This window comes from Bombus flavifrons, chromosome 2 (assembly GCF_040668555.2).
Source record: "Bombus flavifrons isolate JBK064 chromosome 2, iyBomFlav1_principal, whole genome shotgun sequence".
NCBI lineage: Eukaryota > Metazoa > Arthropoda > Insecta > Hymenoptera > Apidae > Bombus > Bombus flavifrons.
In genome coordinates, this window is record NC_138443.1 from 16046608 (window position 1) to 16065869 (window position 19262).

Here is a 19262-nt window from a genome sequence, read left to right on the forward strand (position 1 = left end):
TTCTTGAAATAACATTGTCACGTTTAGAAAATAAATTTTTCATAATTTTGGAAGGAAAAGATTTTACAAATTAAAGGAAATCTATGAATGATTAAATCGTAAGTAGAGCGAGAATGAACCGTGTTCTAGTAACTCGATGAATAAGTATTAAATCTTTTAAGTTTACTTTAGTTTGTTATGTAAATTTATACAAAAAGGAGGTCAATTTTCTATTAAAAACGTAATCCCACTAAATTTTCTTCTACTCGTTGTACAAAGATTTTTCTACAATGCATCGAATCTTTTAAAAATTTTGAAAAGAGATTTGGTGTATTTCGAACCTGTTCCCTAAACAGGGAGTTTCCCTTATGTTGATGCAACAGTACGCAAAAGTCTTAGATGTAAAACGCCTAGTATTTGGTAACTTTGATATCATTTCTGAAAAGGCATTTCTATTCAACAATTAATAGCTATCCCCTCACCCTTACTGTTATATCGATTAATTTAAATTAATTATTATTCCGTATGATCTGCTGTGTCAACACTAATCATTTTTTGCTTATTTCTCTTTTTACATTCTCCTCGCTCTCTTCTCAGTACCTACTCCTAAAAGCTCACTTTCTTGTCATCTTTTTCTCCTAGCTTGTTCTAAGTGACTTCATACAAAATTCCCCACATGGTACGCATTCTCCTAAATCGAGGTCAGGCTTCTACTACAGCATTATCAAGAAATCTGTTGCGCAGGAAAAATCATAAAAATGCATCACCATCCTCTATACCATTATCATCTCTTTTACATAACACGTAGAATCATATCCAAAAGGTATATTTAACTACCCTTATAAAACCAATAACCTAGTTCGTATAAAACTTTCGCAAATTGCAGTATGAGCCTGTGTTCCTATTATTATTAAACATGAACTTTGTCCCTTCTGGCAACACGACCTTCCCCTACACCAAGCCATTTGCTATTTAACACGACCATAGCCGACAACGCCCCTCGATAATCAACCCTTCGCAGAAGGGTCTGATTGCTAATTATCCAGTCACGTGGATACACCAACCATCTCACCGCAATTTCCCTTTCCTCTCGAATATCGCTTTGGAACGAGGGCCACGACAATTCTCCCGACTTTTTGCTGCTATTGACATCACCGGCGAATCACGTCTCGAAAGACCAGGCGGCCATCCGGCACGAGTGGCACGATTCGCCAATTACCAGAAGAATCGATCGGCCGACCGAGCGTGATACGTGCCCCCAGGCTCTGACTAATTAAACAGAGCGCGTGGTTGTTGGTCAGATCCCGAGCCACGACTCCGCGATCGCCTCGTTATTCTAGATAAAGGTGGGATTTCTTATCAGCGTCACACCTATGCGTAAATTTCGGTTTTACGCGTCGTTCAAACGCAGAGATTTTCCATCGGTGTGAGATGATTTATCATGATACATCGAAGAACACTTTTCCGCATACTTCCAAGCGACTTTTAACTGTCGCATTTGTGTCGCAATATGACCGTGGACGCTTTCATTCAGTTACACACGGCGTTCGAACACAGAGATTTCTCTGATAGTCCCAGCAAGTTCCTATTTCCATTTTGATCGATCTTTATTTTCATCAACTTTCTTCGAATCATCCTTTTCGTTTTTAGTCACAAACCCTCGCTAACTATCATTTTCAGCTATACAGGGAAGTAAGATAGATTCCAAGTTCAATTCTTATCAAATTTTGCGTAAGTGAATTTCTTATATATAAAAGCGTCGAGGTTTGTAATAAAAAAAGGAAGGAGTGTTCTATAAAAATCTGACTTGTTGAGAGAACTATATACATATATTAGACGGAGTAGTAAGTTTACTCGTGTTTCCATAAAAGAGCACATTTGATGTTGCTACTTTTATATGAGATCCGTCTGACCGAGGAGTAAATTTATCTTATTTCTTCATCTCTTTCCTATGGAAAAGTTCAAATACAGTTTCACATTCTCCAAATAATTTATACAATATTCTTCGAAGTGTATATACCAGTGAAAAACGGACGAATCTGTTACTCAACCCAATAGTTTCTCGTGTGTCAATGTGTACTCCGAATCGCGAGTGTATTCTGTTCGTCACATTTTTTACCAGTATGAGATATTTGCATTATGATACATTGAGAAAGCATACTCCTAAACGATTTGCAACTGCGCCAGACGCATTTACATCGATATAACGAAGAAGCGTACTTCTGTTTTCCTATAAATGATTTTAAAATGCCGAAGAAAACCTCTCCTTTCTTTCGACGAGGATGAAAGTATACTAAAGTGCGTTGCAAAATAATTTATTAAAGATTGCGAGAATTCAGAGAAACAAATATCTAACCTCGTTTTACTCAGAAGCTATACCGATTAACTCTATAAATTGAAAAGTAATGCAAAATGTGTTCAATCTTATAACCTTTTTCTTTTTTAATTTCCTTAGAATGTATGGATATTTATGTCATTTTCTCGCTGCAAATAAATTTTGGGAGATAAATTATTCGTTGCTTGGAGAAGTTTAATTATACGCTCTAATTACCAAAACTGCAATTGATCAGTTTGTGTTCTGGGGAGCTTAAATAACAAATACACAAAGAAACACTGCGTCTAGTCGAAAATGTCTAGACGTTTATCTAGGCGATAACATCTAGACTTAGACATTTACTTTCGCCGCTCATAGGAAATCCCACCTGAAGATAACCGGAATCGCGAACAGGTACAGTGCCCGGTTTTCTTCCTCCTTCCCTAAAACACTAACACCAAATGTACGTACGCACGATCAATTAATTTCTAGCTTAATTAAGAGTATTATACGGCTGCGAAGTCTTTAGATACGGAAGCATATACTTTGGACGTATGTACGACGCGAGTGTGTTACGCCTGTTCGTTCATCATTGCATTTATACTGCATGCACGTTCGAATGTGATCGAACTGTCTCATAGTACGACCATTCGTACGATTGCACGAGTTCATGATCGTTGCATCGACGTGCTTTTGCGTCTCTGGCTTTATCCGTTCGATTATGAAACTATTGCGGATTCGTGTTATGCGTTGAACGGTTATCGGTACACGGAACGCGATCGATCGTTTCGAGATATCGAAATGGTATGCGAGCAGAATCTTAGCTGCTCTCGTTCGATCGTTTACGAGCGTGTGACGTAGGTATATCGGACTACGAAGCGAGAATAGAGTGATTGTTATGGGGTTGTTGAATCACGCTATCGACCTATGGTTCCGGAATAACGTGTGCTAGGTACTGAAGATCGTGGGTGCAATGTATATTCAAATAGCGAGCGAGGTTTTAGAAAAATTCAGAATAATAAGACCATCGACTCGAAATCTAAATATCTGTTTCTCGTTTCAGATTTCAATGAAATCTTCTTTTATAGATATCGTAACAGAATGCATCTACACAGTGCATATTATGCTCGTAGAATTTTTCAAGAAATTGGACAAAATTCAGAAATGTTTAAAAGTAAGAGCGTTAAATCCTGGTCAATTGATTCAATTTTTCTCTTCGTAAAAGAAAAAGTGGCAAACATTCTTTCGTTAATAATATTTTCCAAAAGATACCAATAGCTATGCAACCGTCTTATATTACACCCCATTGTATGATAACCGTTTCAAGAATATACCTATGTGCCGCATCGCGTAGCTATCGAGCGTTTAATTATCTTCTATCGTACTATCAGCGTATATAGTGTCCACTAGTTACGAATACTACGAGATGCACGACAACAATCGTTAACTTTACTCATTGATCGCGAATCTTCGATAGAACACACCCTTAACCACCAGGAATAAAACGTATAATTACCAACGTGTAAAAAAACAAGTTTTCCCTCCACGATTAATCGTGTAAATATTCACAGAAAGATTCACTCGCCGAGTTTCTTCGAATTAACGTAAATGGAAACTCGTTGAATCGCGGAATTTTCTAATTTCGCGACATTCGTGTAACGCGCGGGAAGAATAGAACGGAAGGAAGTACGTAATGTATTGTCCACGTAATATCTTGTCACGCGAGTTGACGTGATATCGACTTTTGCGTCTTCGCGCTCTACCAAACGGAATATATCGTGTTGTAAAATGCGGGGAACACGTGATCGACGAGAACTTTACCTTCGTATTAGATCGAAGAGCGGAACAGATTCGAAGTTACGTTATTTCAATGCAATTCCGAGATAAATCGTGACCTACGTTATTACTCGTATAGTACAGTAGAAATAGGATTTCTATACAAAGATTTATGTTCTGAAAAACAATTTGGCAGGACCTTTTCTTTTTTAACCGTTGATATGTTGTACGTAATAAAAATTGTAATAAACGTAGGAAAATCGAATGGCTAGTATTTGCAAAAGGATTTCTATTGGTTTTTCCTTAGTAAGAAAATTCTGTTAAATCGAGATTAGCGAGATTTCTTGGAAATCTTTAGATGTTCTGTCATCGTTTGTCTTCTTTTTTTTTCTGCAAGATTTCTTGGTTTTCAGGCAGTTAAATGCTTCTATATTATTGACAATGAATTATTCTTAAAAATTAATTTTTAATTAATTTTACTACCTATAAGACTCCCGAACTCCCGATTTAATTTTATATCTGCGTGCATCGTTTATATATCGCAAAATTATAATTAACAGTCTTTTAGACAGTTCTACAATTATACGCACAATTATTCTAAGCGCAATAAAATTTCAATGGCTCTTATTAAATTTCGTCTTCTTTATGTTACAATTTCAAATTATATTCAGACACTGAGATCTAATATGCGAATATTATTTTACAACTCGTGTAATTATCAACAAATGGAACGTTTCCAGATACTTTACTAAAGTTCGTCAGAAAGAATGATTACTTTTTGTTGCTCTTTAAATTGCATGTATTATTAATTGAAATGTCAATTCCCCAGGCAAATCCAGAATAAGTTGGAATTACGTCAGCGTTGCTTTTTATTGCTTTCGCGGGATCGATAAACGGTTGAATACGAATCACGGAATCCATGTTTCCCTGGCGAAACTATCGTCGATCAGACAAATATCATCGTGTTCCCCGTGAATCGAAATATCGGTGATTGGTGAATCCATTTTCCTTTTCGCTCCTATTCGTTCCTTCACGCCTTCTCGGAAGCGATTGATTTCGATGTGCATGAGATGAGCGAGATTCTTTCCTCTTTATTTTTCAATCGTGCCTGCGCGATTTGCTTCCCACCATTTCTATTTTCGAACATTTTTCTCGATAAACTACCCTTAACGTTGTACGAGCTTGTGCTTTCAGCGCGCACTATTCAGAAATTCGTGCGATTTAATTCGGAAGAAGCACATGGTTACTTGTTAGTTACTCGAACTTCTTTAAGTCATTTTAATTCCGTTACTAAACCTGACGTAGGTCGATGCTGAAGATGAACGTGTTAGAGTAGAAGTTTCTTAAATACTATGTTCGATGGTCGATTATAGTAGTGGCTAATAAAATTATACGATTTCCTAAAAATACAATTTGTCGAATTTATTTAGGAATTGAAATATAGTAACACGTACTGGCAACGTAACAATTAGCTACACTTTGTAATAACTATCGTTAAAAAATGAATGAGATTAATAAAAAAATCGATACGTATGATATAGAAAAGAAACGGTTCAAGTATTTCTTTATATTTAATATATATCGATACGTAGAAGCTTTTGTATTAAAGTTTCATTTTCGATTTTCTTAACTTGAAAATTTTGTCACTTGTATCACTTTCTTCTGCGAGTCTTTCAAACGACGCAGTCGATCATTGGTCACGTAACAATTGAAGGTAAAAAATTAATATTTTTAAGATAGTACAATTTTGATAGCCACTGTATAAGATTAAGTTAATCGTTCAGATGTATCGATAGATTGGAATCTCGTGACTTGTAAGTACATCACTTGCATCGATAAACACTACAAGTATCCTAAGGAAACCTTCCGTCTTCCGTGTGATTCTAATACCTTTTAAGTACAAATGCACACTGTTTCGCACATCTCTTTATTTACGCGCTATGTTATAATATCGAATTGCGTGTGCGTGAATGCGGGCGGAAAAGCCACGAGAGAAAAATCGTGAATGGAGACGCGCGGAAAATCGAGCGTCACTTCGTTCATTGTGGGAACCTATGAAAGACTTGTCGTTCCCCTGCATGTATTGGGGAAACGTTAATTGACCGAATAATACTTAGCCTCGTCTCGCGAATTCCCTCGTCAGACCGCGCAGGCACGCGGCTCCTACTAATACTACCTTAAAGCGTATCGATTATTCAAGCACCATCTAATTATACCTATGATCTATTTTAATTAAGTGTAAGCCTCGTTTATTTTAGCGTTCGATGCGTCCGCCGTTTTGCCATAGTTACTTGTCGTAATTTTTAAACGGCGGCCTCGAAATCGATCGAATCGTCGATCACGATCACCGATCGATCTGCTTTTGGATTCGTGCACCCAAAATTCTCATCATCTACAAGTATATTGCTTGGCCAAGCGTCAGTGACGTTGCACTTGCTGAATTGACTAGTACCATAGTTCATTATGTCGTTTATTATATCGAAGTTCGTAATTCGGTCCTGCGCGTCTATCTCGGTCTTTATTTTCGCGGTCGACGCGAAAATGGACCACGGGGACGTGATTTACGCCCGGCAAAGCTTCACTCCCGCTTTTCTTCTATCGTAGTATCGTATTACATTAGTATTGACTGGATGCGCCATATCGGATGGCACCACACATATGGTTACACTTTACGCGCGAAATCGTGCTTAAATTCGTAGGTTGCTTCGCTTTACAGTCCATTTGTACGCGTACAACGTACTCGACATTCGCTAGCGAAAAGAAGCATTGGAAAATGTCCTGATAATAATTGTATCGGGTTGTATGGTCACTGGTATTGAACTGTTAAGATAACTTCAAGGAAATGGTGTTTTCTTACTGGTAGAAGTCGAGTGATATAAGTTCGTGATTGTATTACACTTGGTTCTTTTCTACGTTTTACAGCTAAATTGTGGTTTTGTTTTCATAATGATGTATAAAATTAATACTTGTGAGTCGTTTCTCTAGACTTACGTCACTCGGTTCCTTGTCGAATTCTGTGCAGGATGTTAAAAGATTCTTCGATATATTTTTAACATTCATTTTATCTACCGATCTGAAAAAGATCTGTGCGTGTATTATAATTCAACATATTAAACGAGGATGAGACTCCCGCTGTTCGAAAAATAAATTATCTGAAAAGAAAAGAACATATTGTACGAATGAAAACAAGTTCTAATTTTTAGGAAGTGTTTTTACAACCGGTCATTAATAGTGAAAGTTACACTTCATCAGCCATTAACATCCTGCGCATAGAATATGCCGGAAAACCTATATTACTAGAACACAATATAACCCAATTACGACAATGCTAAACATACTCCACAAATCAGATACTATAAATTACTTAATCCTACGACTTGACCCAATCTCCGAATCTCGAGTACGCCTTACAAAGATTTTCGTGTCCTCACTTTATCATTATACTCACTGCTGTGGGTCCCTGAGAAATAGTGGTCTCCTTGGAATCCTCGACTTCCTTCAGCTTCTCCTCTGCCTTTCGTTCTTTCAACGCTTTCAGCAACTTCCACTTTGATCCAGGTGGACCAGGACTCACCTGGCCCTCTTTTAACGTCACATCCGAGCTACCGCACGACGAGGAATCAATTTTGATTTTCGGCAGGCTCAAAGTCGCCGTGGTAGCCGTTTCTGCACTACCGGCTCCATCGCGCTCGAGGCCTTCAAGGACAGTGCTCTCTGAATCCCAAGCACCCGGGATGCTGACAGACACCTCGCTAGGCGGTACACTTACGCTACCTTCTCGAGAGATTGGTTCAGAGCCAGGATGGATTTTTTCGCCGTGTCGAAAAGTCGAGCCGCTCGAACTGCGCCTCGACGGTTGTTCGTCGACGTCTTTCGGCAATTCCTCTTCTTCCTCCTCGTCCATCGATTGGACGGGACTATCAGGACCGGAAGTTTCTCCAGAGGAACCTTCTTCCATAGCAGAGGACAGTTTCTCTTTCTTAACTTCCTCTTCGTGCGCCCAAGTATGATAATCGGTCACCCTCGCAAACACCGCTTCGATACTCTCCGCAGATTTTCGCTTTGGAATAGGTTTCTCGTCTCGATACCTGTCTCGTTCCTCGATTCGACGATCCTTCGCCATCGTTCCGTTAATCTTACTCGTTCGTAGTTCTTCTTTATCCTCCTTCGCCTGCTCTTTCGACATAGTGCCAGCCTTCATCTTCAGTTCTCTTAAGACGAAAGACATTTTCTCCTTTACCGTTTCGTCTGGTTGGTACTGATCAGTCTCCTCCGGTTCCTCTACCAGCACCTCGCCCATCTCTACCTCTATCTGCGATTGCCTCTCAAGTTCCTCGAGCTTCCTCAACTCGTACCGGTACCACTCGTCCTCGGAGTCGATCGAGTCCTCCGTACTTTGCCGCCTGGATGAGACCCTCGACGTACTTCGATAGGAATGCGTGCTTCGGTTATCCTCGTCCAATTCGCCCGGTCTTGAACCGGTCCATGGAATTTCGAGGGACTGCTGATGCCGCGGCAGGAATCGACTGCCTGGCGTTTGACCCTTCGTGCTTGACGCGGATGGGCTTCCTTCCGACGGTGGAGCCTCCTCCGATATGCTGGTTACCAATTCGGGAAGCCTGGTGCTGCTAGATTTCTCGCTCCTCTCGCTTTTCTCCGACATATCTTCCGGGTACTCAAAGCTTGTTTCCAGAGTTTGGACGGTACCTTCGTCGGACTTCTTCTCGGTACTGCCCTCTTCACTGGGAGGCTGTTCATCGGAGACCGTGGAGGATTGTCTCTGACGATACTTGCCTAATGCTCTAGACACCGCAAATTCCATACTTGCACCGCCCATCAGAGTCACAGGAGGAAGTTTCGGAGCCTTTTCGTTGGGAGCTTCGTCGGAGCTACCAGCGGATCGTTTGATGTCCCCGACAGTTTGAAATATCGATGAACCGCCAGAACCAGAACCTGTGCTCTTCCCAGATGTTTCCTCTTCGAAGCCACTGATCTGTTCAGGAAGTTCGTGATCCACATCCTTCTTTTGATCTTTCTCTTTGGCCCAACCATCTTGAAGAGCTTGCTGTTGTAACTGCTCCTGATGTTGTTGAATTTGCTGTTGGAGAGCTTGCTGTTGCTGTTGTTGTTGTATATATTCTTTCTGTTGCAGAGGTAATGGCTGAGTTGTCGGTTGCTGTTGCTGAGGAACTGGCTGGGGCACCTGTTTACGTTTTGTGCTAGTTGTCTTTACCTTGGCAAAGAATGGAGGTTCTTGATTTACGTCCGACATCACGCTGTCTTCGTCTTCTGACAGGCCACTCTGTCTACCACTGCTCCACTCGGTTTCGGACTGTTCAGGATCTGATAAAGATTGAGATTGATGATTTCGTCTTTTGGCCTTCTGAAGGATTCCTGATACGGTGGACACTAAAGTGTGTTTCTTCTTCTTCCTGGCTGCCTGGCCTCTTCCACGACCTCTTGCCATACCTGCTTCCTGCGGAAGCCTCTGCTGTTGCTCCTGCGACATATCCAAATCTTCCCTCCTCACTCCACCAGGTAACGAGTGACTCCTGTGTCGCTTGCTCAAGTGTAAATCAGGCAACCAATTGCTCATAGAGCTCATCGCATTTTTTAAGGACGAACCGCGTTTTATCTTCTTGCCAGCTTTCGCATTTTCTATCTCGTGGTCCTTCAAATTCGACGCAATACTAATATACCCTGATTGAGATACTATCACGCTCGAAGCATCGTAATATTCTTGCTGATGTTGCGTTTGATCAATAGGCATTCTTCCTGTTTCGTGGTCCTGAATGTATTGATGTTCTCTTTGCCGTTGTCTCTGATATCCATCCGTAAGTTGTGCGCTTTCGGAACTACTCAACCTTTGACTGTATGGCTGGTACTGCTGCTGATAAGCTTGTGGATAGTTCTGATTCGCATACGTGTGATGATACTGATGTGCCTGATACGTCGGTGGCTGAGGATATCTTCTATCGGTATACGGACTTTGGGCATAGCTACCGTCCGATGTTAGCGATCTGATACTGGAGGACGTCGAGTCGTGAGGTATCTGGTCTTCCATCGAATTTAGCCACGAAGTCTCGTTCGTCTCCGTTCGCGGCAGATTCGCGCTAGTCGGATAATAAGATAGTGCGTCCGTGATATTCCCCGTGGGGAACATTGTGCGATACATCGCGGCTTTGTAACCTTCGTGGTTTGTCATTCCGTCAGTGTACGCGCTGCCTCGTGAAGGTTTCTTCAGGTGACCTCCTACAGCGGCCGATTCCGTATATTGAACAGCACTATAATTATCCTGGTAGCTGTTATACTGGTCCATTGCATCTGGATAGTAAGCAGTGGTCGTAGTTTTCGGACCATAGCCCCCAGCGCTGCTGGTATAGACGCTCGTGATGGCCTGTTGTCGATTGCTCCCAGCTACGGAATAAATGGCAGGTTGCTCAGACCTATACACATAGTCGATCGTGGTTCCAGGCGGTACGGTGTCGTAAGTATGCTGTAAAGTTTGCTGGCGACCTCGTTTCTTTGGACTCTGACAAGTGGTCGCGATGGGTGCTGGAGGAGGTACAAAACTGTACTCCTCTTTGGTGGTCGGTGTCTTTATCGACGTGTAGCCTGACAAATGATTCATGGCTGCGGTGTAGGAGTGGCTCGTAACGGTATAAGTGGCGGTGGTAGTACTCGTGAAAGCGTCTCTTCCTTCCGGCGTATCGTACAGCGGTTCCTGCGTAATGACCGAGGTTGTGGTTTCCGGAAGAGGTGGAATTGGACTGGCAGATCTGACCGTCGTTGTACTTGGGATTAAAGTTGATCTGGGATGATCTACCGAATACGAAGTGAGCATCTTGGTGATTGAACTTTTTGGCGAGCTCGGCGACTTGTCCAGGCTGCTCCACCCACTCATTGAAGATAGGCCGGAATCAGACTTGGCTGCAACGATGTTGGCCACGCTTGGCTTGGCTGTGTGCTTAGGCGAGACTCGTGGCGACTTAGGCGAGTGAGGAGTTCGTGGACTTAGGCGACCTTGTTCCAGGGAAACCAGTTTCTCCGTGCTCCTTAAAAACGTGGGACTCTGAGGTCGTTTTGTTTCGGCTTCCCTCTGATCAGGTCCTGGCATCAGGAAAGGCTCGGCTGAGTCTCGAGGAGCTGGCGGAGGTGGCGAGCTGGGTGACGGACTTGGAGGCGTTCTACTTTCCTGGAATTCCAAATTCAGTCGAGCAGTGCTACCGAAGTAACCGTCCTGCCTGGTTCGAAGACTCTGCACACTGTGGACGCTATGGACACTATGGACGCTTCCCGCAGAGTGAGTAGGAGATGGGATTTTGTCAGTAGTGGTGCTGTAAATGGTGGGAGAGGCGCAGGTGACAGCCGCGAAGCTTTCGGCCATGAGGTCGGTCAGTTCTTTGTTCTCCGCGTAGCCTTTGGCGAAGCTACCGACGTCAATAGGCAATTGGATCACTGGCTCTGGACTCTTTTCCCGTACAGCTGTTGCGTAGCTACCTAGCCTGGGTGGAGTGTAAGTACTCGAAATGGAATCTAAGTTGGTTCTGGACGTGGACGTAAGTCTTGGCGAAATTGATCGGGTTGTGAAGTCACCGTCAGTGGCTAGACCACTATCTGTGCTCACTCTGGAGATCGATCGACCGGTCGATCCGGGACTTTTCGAGAAGGTCCAACTATCGACATCGGTTTCGGCGTAAATCTTTCTTAGCTGCTCGTCTATACTACTCGCTTCTTCCGCCAATTTAGCTTCAGCTTCGGAACTATATTGTCGTTTCGGAGAGTCCATTAACTTCGACTGTAACTCTATCAAGTTCTGAGAGTCCTTTTGTAATTTATTGGTCAACCTGTCCAGTTCGTGTAATTTTTCCAGAGCGACTTGGTCGATGGAACTGAGTCTAGAGAGCTGAGCCAAATCTTGTTCGCTGACACAAGGCGTATTGCCACGATAACTTTTGTAATCAGCTGCACTAAACACTTCGCCCTCGTCCTCGTCCGCTTCGTCTTCCTTTTTCGTCACTGATTCCTGAATTTCTTCCTTCGTTGGTTTCGTAGTCAATTCCTCGAGTTCCTTTTCTTTGGTCATAGCTTTGTCGAACATGTTCGACTCCGCCTCTTTCTTTCCATTCACATCCTCATCCTCCGCCTCCTCCCAGATCATACCCAGTTGCGACGTTGGTCTGGACGTGTCGCCGCAAATTAAATCCTCCCTGTACGCGTTGTTCAAGCTTCTGTAGAACGCCTCGTCTGGAATGTTACTCTCTTCCGCGAGAGTCTCCAGAGTGTCCAGGTTCCTCACGTTCCTATGCATGTCGGTAACTACCGCGGCAGCGGTTGAGCTGTCCTGCGTGAGTCCGTGCATTCTCGCGATCTCCTGCTGGGCTAATTTCTCTCTTATCGCGTTCGTCTCCTCTATACCCATGGTGGCGCCTATGCTCTTCGCGATCGCGTCCAACTCGCCAACGGTGCTCTGTTGATTGGCTAATGTCTCCTCCACCACCACGTTGGCAGTCTCGTGAGTGCCACCGCTCGCGTAGAATTCGATCAGTTGACTGATCACCGTTTGTTGTTCGTATAAGAGGCCCTCTAACTTCTCTAGCCTCTCCCACATCTTGATGTATTCCTGACTGAGCAGGTCTAACGCCCTCCAGGCGTACCTCAGCTCATTCTCCAATGTATTCAACCTCGTGCCGAGTCTCTCCATATAGTCTCCGATTATGTAATCGATGTTGCCATCCGTGGTGGTACTGCTGTAGGCCGGTAGGGCTGGCGAGTGTGCCCTTGGGCTGGTTGGGGCTGGCCCACCCAGCTTCGTCGAATCCATTTTCATCTAAGTTTGCGTTTTTATGACGCAATACGTCGAGTCGACCCTCGTGTCTTCTATGTTTCGACGAACCTCCAAGTATGATATTTAGGCTGTCGATGATCCCTGAGGCGATTCATCATGCACACTGTGCGACTCGAATGAAAACAGAATTACAGCGTTGCCTGTGGCCCGAAAAGGAACATGATCGACACTTCAATGCATCTAGCGCAGACTTTCGACATGATCAAACTACGGTAATTCGATGCACTGTTATCGATTCCCATGTTGATTGTCCTTTTCTGTTTCTTTTTTTACTTGTACTTTTTGCCTCCTACTGTTCACTTTTCACACGTCGATCAAACTGTACACTATGATTCGTTCACTTGCTACGTTACGCGTAATATATATATATTGTCACTCTGTCTCTCTGTTTTCTGTCCTCCAATCAACTCGTCCCTTCGTTTTTTCTATTACACTATAGCTGCATACACAAAGTTTGATAATTATTGGGCGCGATCTTGACGAACCATACGAGATCGCGCGGCACTCTGCAAATGGCACTTCGTAACCAGTCTCGTGCATTCATGCCGCTGCCGCTATCTGTAAAACAGGAGCAAACGAATTGCCGTGGCTTAGTACGAGACACGCTCGTACTGAGTCACCGCTGACACAGTTTCCATGGTGCTACATTTATCCTATCGAAAGTATGTTAAAGTTTGTTAAGAAACAAGAACTTCAATCAGAAAGATGCACAAGACACTGGCTTATTTCCCACGAACACCGAATCAATATACATCTCCTGTATATTTGATTCAGCTTCCACCATGATATACCTGTTTTCTTCTTTTTAAATCAATGACACAAATCAAACCAATGGAAAATTACCAAAAAAAAAAAAAAAAAAAAAGAAGGAAGAGGAAAGAGAACGTAAAACATTTTTGACAATCGATATAAACGTAATATATATTACGAGATCGCTTTAAGAAACCTTTTTAAGGAGAAACAAACACAAAATGTCTTAGCCTAAACTGAAAAACATCGAAGAGTCTCTGTTCTTATCATGTCACTAATAAAATGTTATTGATATGTAATAAAGAAAATTATGTATACGAATGTATAGAATAAGAAGTATGAAAAAGTACGAAACTTCATCAGATTGTCAGAGCAGAAAGTGCTTTCCGTGAATCCTCAGAGAGCATCCAAACTTTATGAGACATTTTGATTATCGTTTAATCATGTACGTTACACAAGTCTTCATTTCGATAAATCAATCAACCTAAATATCGTGATAATAAAATTAGTAAAATGTGCCTACTGTAGCATCTGTTTTACTATTTTCTCGATGAAAAATCAGCTCTAACATCGGAATAATTTGAAGCGATAAGGCTTTATTCAAATATTTAGCAGTTCGATGGTAAAATTCGCACGCGCCTTATCGAATTCGTTGCCCAGGATCTGCAATCAAGGCGAGAAGATTTCTTAGGCAAGGAATATGGATTAGAGGCCATTAAACGCGCGCTCAGGTGCTTCGAGAGCTCGTGCATAATGAAAGTCTGCATCGTAGAGCATCGATACGGAAAAGGTGCGCGTGGAGTAATTGCTGCAGCTTGGGAATCATATTTTCATTAGCATCGATTTTGCTTTACGGTTACGTTGAAGTGCTTCTGATTGTTCGACAAATGGAGCAATTGCACTTCGAAATGAGTAATGGATAAGGATATTTTTCATCATTATAAAGTTTGGGAAAGAAATATGCATTTTTCAGGATTTTTTTTACTGCTTGATCGACGAGGATCTTTCGCAAATGAGGATTCTTTTCTTGAAGAGGAAGAGATTGATTGTTGAAGGTGTTATGAATCTGATATTACGTGGACGAATATATATCAATACAAGAGGAACCAAGATAATATTTTCTTAATAGAAATTTTGATAATTAATAGTTGGTAATTTTTGTATAGAAATTGTATAGATTTCCAGTAATTTTTGGTAATTTAAATAACTTTTTTCTTTCTTCACTTTTGAAATTTACGTTGTTACGCTATTCTACTAGATTATTCCAGCAATCTTTGTTCATTACAAGCCACGCGTTTGAATCGATAATGAATGCTAGCTGCATCAGGTTCGCCTGTATATCACGCGAAGCGATTGATCTTGCGTTTCCCTTTAAGCAACGCGAAGGAACACGAGCTTCGATCACTTAGGAAATATTGTTCTGTCGGTTGATATGATTTGATCTGCGAAAGAAAAGACAATGGAAACAAACACTTTCACCTGGAAATGACAGTGCATGCGTTACAGTGCGAACGATTTTCTGCGCTGCCATCGTTGAAACGCAAATTAGCTGACGCGAGCATGCGATTTTCCGACTGATTTCCTTTCTTCTATGTATCCATCGAAACAGATACGCCACAAAACTACCCGACGTATTGCAAGGACGAGTACAAACAGCTTCTTCGCAATCTCACGACGATATTACGGTTCTATGAAACGAATTTACGTGATTGCACTGGAAGTTTAAGTTTCACGTAAGATTTTGTCTTTTTGCTTTTCATACAGTTCGTGATGTTACGTCCGGTGACTCTTTACGTAACCCAGAATCTATTCCTCGGTCGAGGCGGCCACTAGCTGTGTGGAAATATAATTAGTCGAATCGCAATAATCCTAAGGAACTGTCATAAAACTAAGCATTTGTATTTTACCATTAGGGCCCTTAATTGTTAATTGTGGTTATTGTTCCATCAGGTAAAAAATGGCAAGGTCGAATTTTTCCCATGTTCAACGATCATTTCCACCCACAAGCGACCGGTGGTGGGGCGACCAACACCCAGCAATAGTTTTCCTCTGCGACACTATCGTCACCGAATTTCACCGGTTTGTCGTTCTTAGATCAGTCAACATCTTTTGACTGGTTTTCCATCTTTAAATTAATCAACATCTCTTGACTGGTTTTTCATGCGTTGACCAGTCAATGTTTTGACTGGCTTATCAATCTTAGATCAGTCATCTGTTTAACTTATATCTATACGCACCGAGCGCAACTGTCTATGTCTACAAAGTTGTTGGAATAAAGTGTATATTATAACCTGTTACTTCAGTGTTATAATCAGTTCAACCACCTCTATTATCCTAAGCGAAATAGGGTATCGATCATTTCGTGGCGTCGATTATTATAATCGTAAAAGGAATTTACGACTCCCGTTGACGCGTTTCCTCGCGAACGCGTCTCTCCGCGAACGATCGAACAAGACTTTTAGTCTCGGAATTTATGGTTTACATTAGCTGTGAGACTTTCGAGTCACAGTTAATGATTTTCGTGCATAATTTGACATAGTTTTTTAAGATTAGAATCGAGCTTAATTATCGTGTTTTAAAATATTACTTTTTAATAATTTTTAGATGCTAGTCGAGTTTCTATTTTTTTTTTCTTTTTTGGCAATATACGATCGTCCTTAAATTAAAACCAGCATTTATTTAAATATAAGACAATCTACATGGAAATATTAAAATACTCGTGAGCCAGCCTCTTTTCCAAAAAAGCGTTTAATTTCTTTACAATTTTGTTTTCATTGTGTCTCTGCATGATTATTTTTGTTTAAAATAATATTTACACTTTGGCATCTTGATAGATGAATATTGAAATAAATATAATACGAGTCGTGTTTGCACTGCAAATATCAGAAAATCGATAACCATCCTTGTAAATATACGAAATATTATGCAATTGCTGGCATGTAAACATAGGAAACAGACGAATCTACCGAGAATTTGGCCGATATTCACTTCACACACACACTTAAGCAAAGTTGACGATTATTACGCGTTACGCGTGTTCTATATCGACGTCCTCGTACGAATCGATAGCATTCCACGATGCCATTACGACAAGTGTTCTGTTGCTAAACGCAATTCGATCGATCGGCCAGGTATTCTACATGCAAACCGTGACGCTGGAACATCAGTCGTACAAAAAAAGAAAGAAGAATCGGAAATGGTATTTGCTGTTAACCTACTTTTTTGCATATCTCTTTGAGCATCTCACTGTATCGATGAAGCTTAATTACCGATATAGTGCCCTCTTTTCGGTACACACGTTCTGTGCAAATTATCGGTACAAATATGAAAGTTGGAGCTGTCCGATTTTCTATAAAAATAATCCAGAATATTAATCGATTAGAAACTTTCCTAAAGGCGTAAATATATCGATTTTTCTACTATTATAAAGATGTAAGTACCTCAAGTATCAAAATAACTGTGTTCGATAAAATTATTGAATTAAAAATATTACCAATCTAAATGGCAAGTTAATTTGTCTTTTCTAATTAACAGGTTAATTAAGTGCCTTTGCTTTGTAATTCGTAAGTACTTCTCTGTCCTGCTTACACATATGTACACACGCTGTACACAAGTTGCAAATTAGTATTCCAAATAATTTAAGAATATACGATTTTTTTTTTTTTTTTTGGAAGATGTTACTCTGTCATATATTTCGTTCTACATTATTTCTAAATATTACTGTAGTATTAACTTCGAATCACGTTACCTCGCACACAATTCGAAAATTAATTATAAACTTCTGAAAACTAAAACGTTAAGCTTAAAAAGGTTACATATTCTTGGAGGTATTAGTTTTTACCAACCAATTTCTTTCCAGTACTCTCAACGAGCTTTAAAAAATCCTTTAATCTCCGACTAACAACTTCTTCATATTACGTATACATATATTACGTATTCCACGGATAGTCCACGATTAACCCAATTCAGTTCTAATGTAAGGACAGAGGAAGCAGGCTGGATAAAAACTGAGGGTAGATTAAATCGAGAAGTTTTGATAGCCCGATATTATCGTTCAAGGAACTTGTGTTCTCGTTTTCGAAAAGTACCGTATCAAATGCCTTTCAGATATTGTAACCTGCTCGAATAAAGGCTTAGACTTAAGTAGACTTAAGATTACCAGACGTATCACGATTTTACTTTCACGATTTTACTTTCACTCGAATTTCTTCTACACTTTCCTTCTTCTTTCGACGGTTAGTCGTTGTTGATAGAATTTCGCAGATGTAATAAAAATCAGCAACGCTACGAAAATAGTAGAGTCGCTGTTGAGAATCGGGAACTTCCCATGTTTTTGCTTCCAACTTTCCTTTTCATTTCGCTTATCTGATTTCGCGATGGTTACGACAATATCGTGTAGCTTTTCCGCGAAGTTTCAAAGGGAGCTCCTTGCTCCAGAGAGTCAGACTTCGACAGATAAAGTAAATGGAACATGGCACGATAAGGTTCGCACCTGCGCCAGATTTTATTCCGATCTGATTTAAAGCTCGCTAACTTTTAATTCGGTTAACCTTAAAGCTACGTAACCAGTTGATGACGAACCGAGTGGGCGATGTCAAATTGCTTTAGCTGATTCGGTTGTACCTCCATCGTGTATTGTTCCTTCACTTCTTTCGGTTCTTTCCATGTGCGATGATTTCAGTTTTGCTTTGTCCGTGTATCACGTAAAAGGATTCGGAAAGAATAGTTTAAGTTGAATCTCGCGGATGGAAATATTTCCTTGAAATAGCTTGAAACTAGTTTCTTACGCTAGCAATTTTTGGAAGTATGAAAGTCTAAAAGAAAAGGAAAAAAATAAATAGCATCGACCAAGTGGAAACAGACTCTTAAAGAATTTTTCATGCAAAAACTTGAACCGGTAGAGAATTTTTAAAAATTGCGTTTTAGAATTAGAGGCCGAGTTGTCAGTAGTTTTGAGGAAACTTTTACTTTTTAAAAATTCTACAGACTTTACATCAACGTGCCACCTAAGATTATGTAACGCTTTTGTAAACGTGTGGCCATCTGGGTTAAATATTGCAGTACCTTGTTGTACCTGCAGGAAGTAGGTTACATCGTCTGTCTCATTAATAATTTACCTTTAAACTCTCTCCCTCTCTTTCTCTTAAGGTCGTTTCGTACTCTACACATTACGGCCATCTCATAAAAAACTAAGACCTCGTATATAACGGCCAAACTGCGAAACATTAAAATTGCGAATATCAAACTAAGCTACCAAAACCTCGGGACTTTGTATTAAATCGAAAGCGTAAAACTTTCAGATTACTGCTTACTACTAGCAAACCACGGTACCAGAAATTTGATATACGTACAACTTTACGAAACGATCGATATTGCGATAAAAATTGTACAATATTTTGATCATTATTTACCATCAAACCGAGGTACTAAAATTCCATGTCCAACGTTTAAAATAAAAAAAGTTCTAAATTGTTATTTATCATCGAATCAAAGCATTGGGTATTGCATATAGATCGTCGTGCAATTATAAATATTATTTCAAAATCGTGAAATAAAAAAATTCCTACTTCCTATTCTACCGAGCTATTAAGATTC

General features: G+C 40.7%; 1 protein-coding gene across 15 annotated transcripts in view; it reads right to left on the reverse strand.

The window, feature by feature from the left end:
* Positions 1-19262, reverse strand: part of unc-13 (protein unc13 homolog) — a 378276-nt gene that overhangs the window by 113248 nt on the left and 245766 nt on the right. For 6 of the 15 annotated variants that reach the window (XM_069130522.1, XM_069130511.1, XM_069130498.1 and 3 more), the window contains exon 3: positions 7518-13475. The exons of the other annotated variants lie outside the window; for them this stretch is intronic. In XM_069130522.1, coding sequence (XP_068986623.1) covers positions 7518-12899 — 5382 coding nt within the window. In that variant the 5' untranslated portion in view covers positions 12900-13475. The remainder of the gene's footprint in view (positions 1-7517; positions 13476-19262) is intronic. 15 annotated transcript variants of the gene reach the window in all.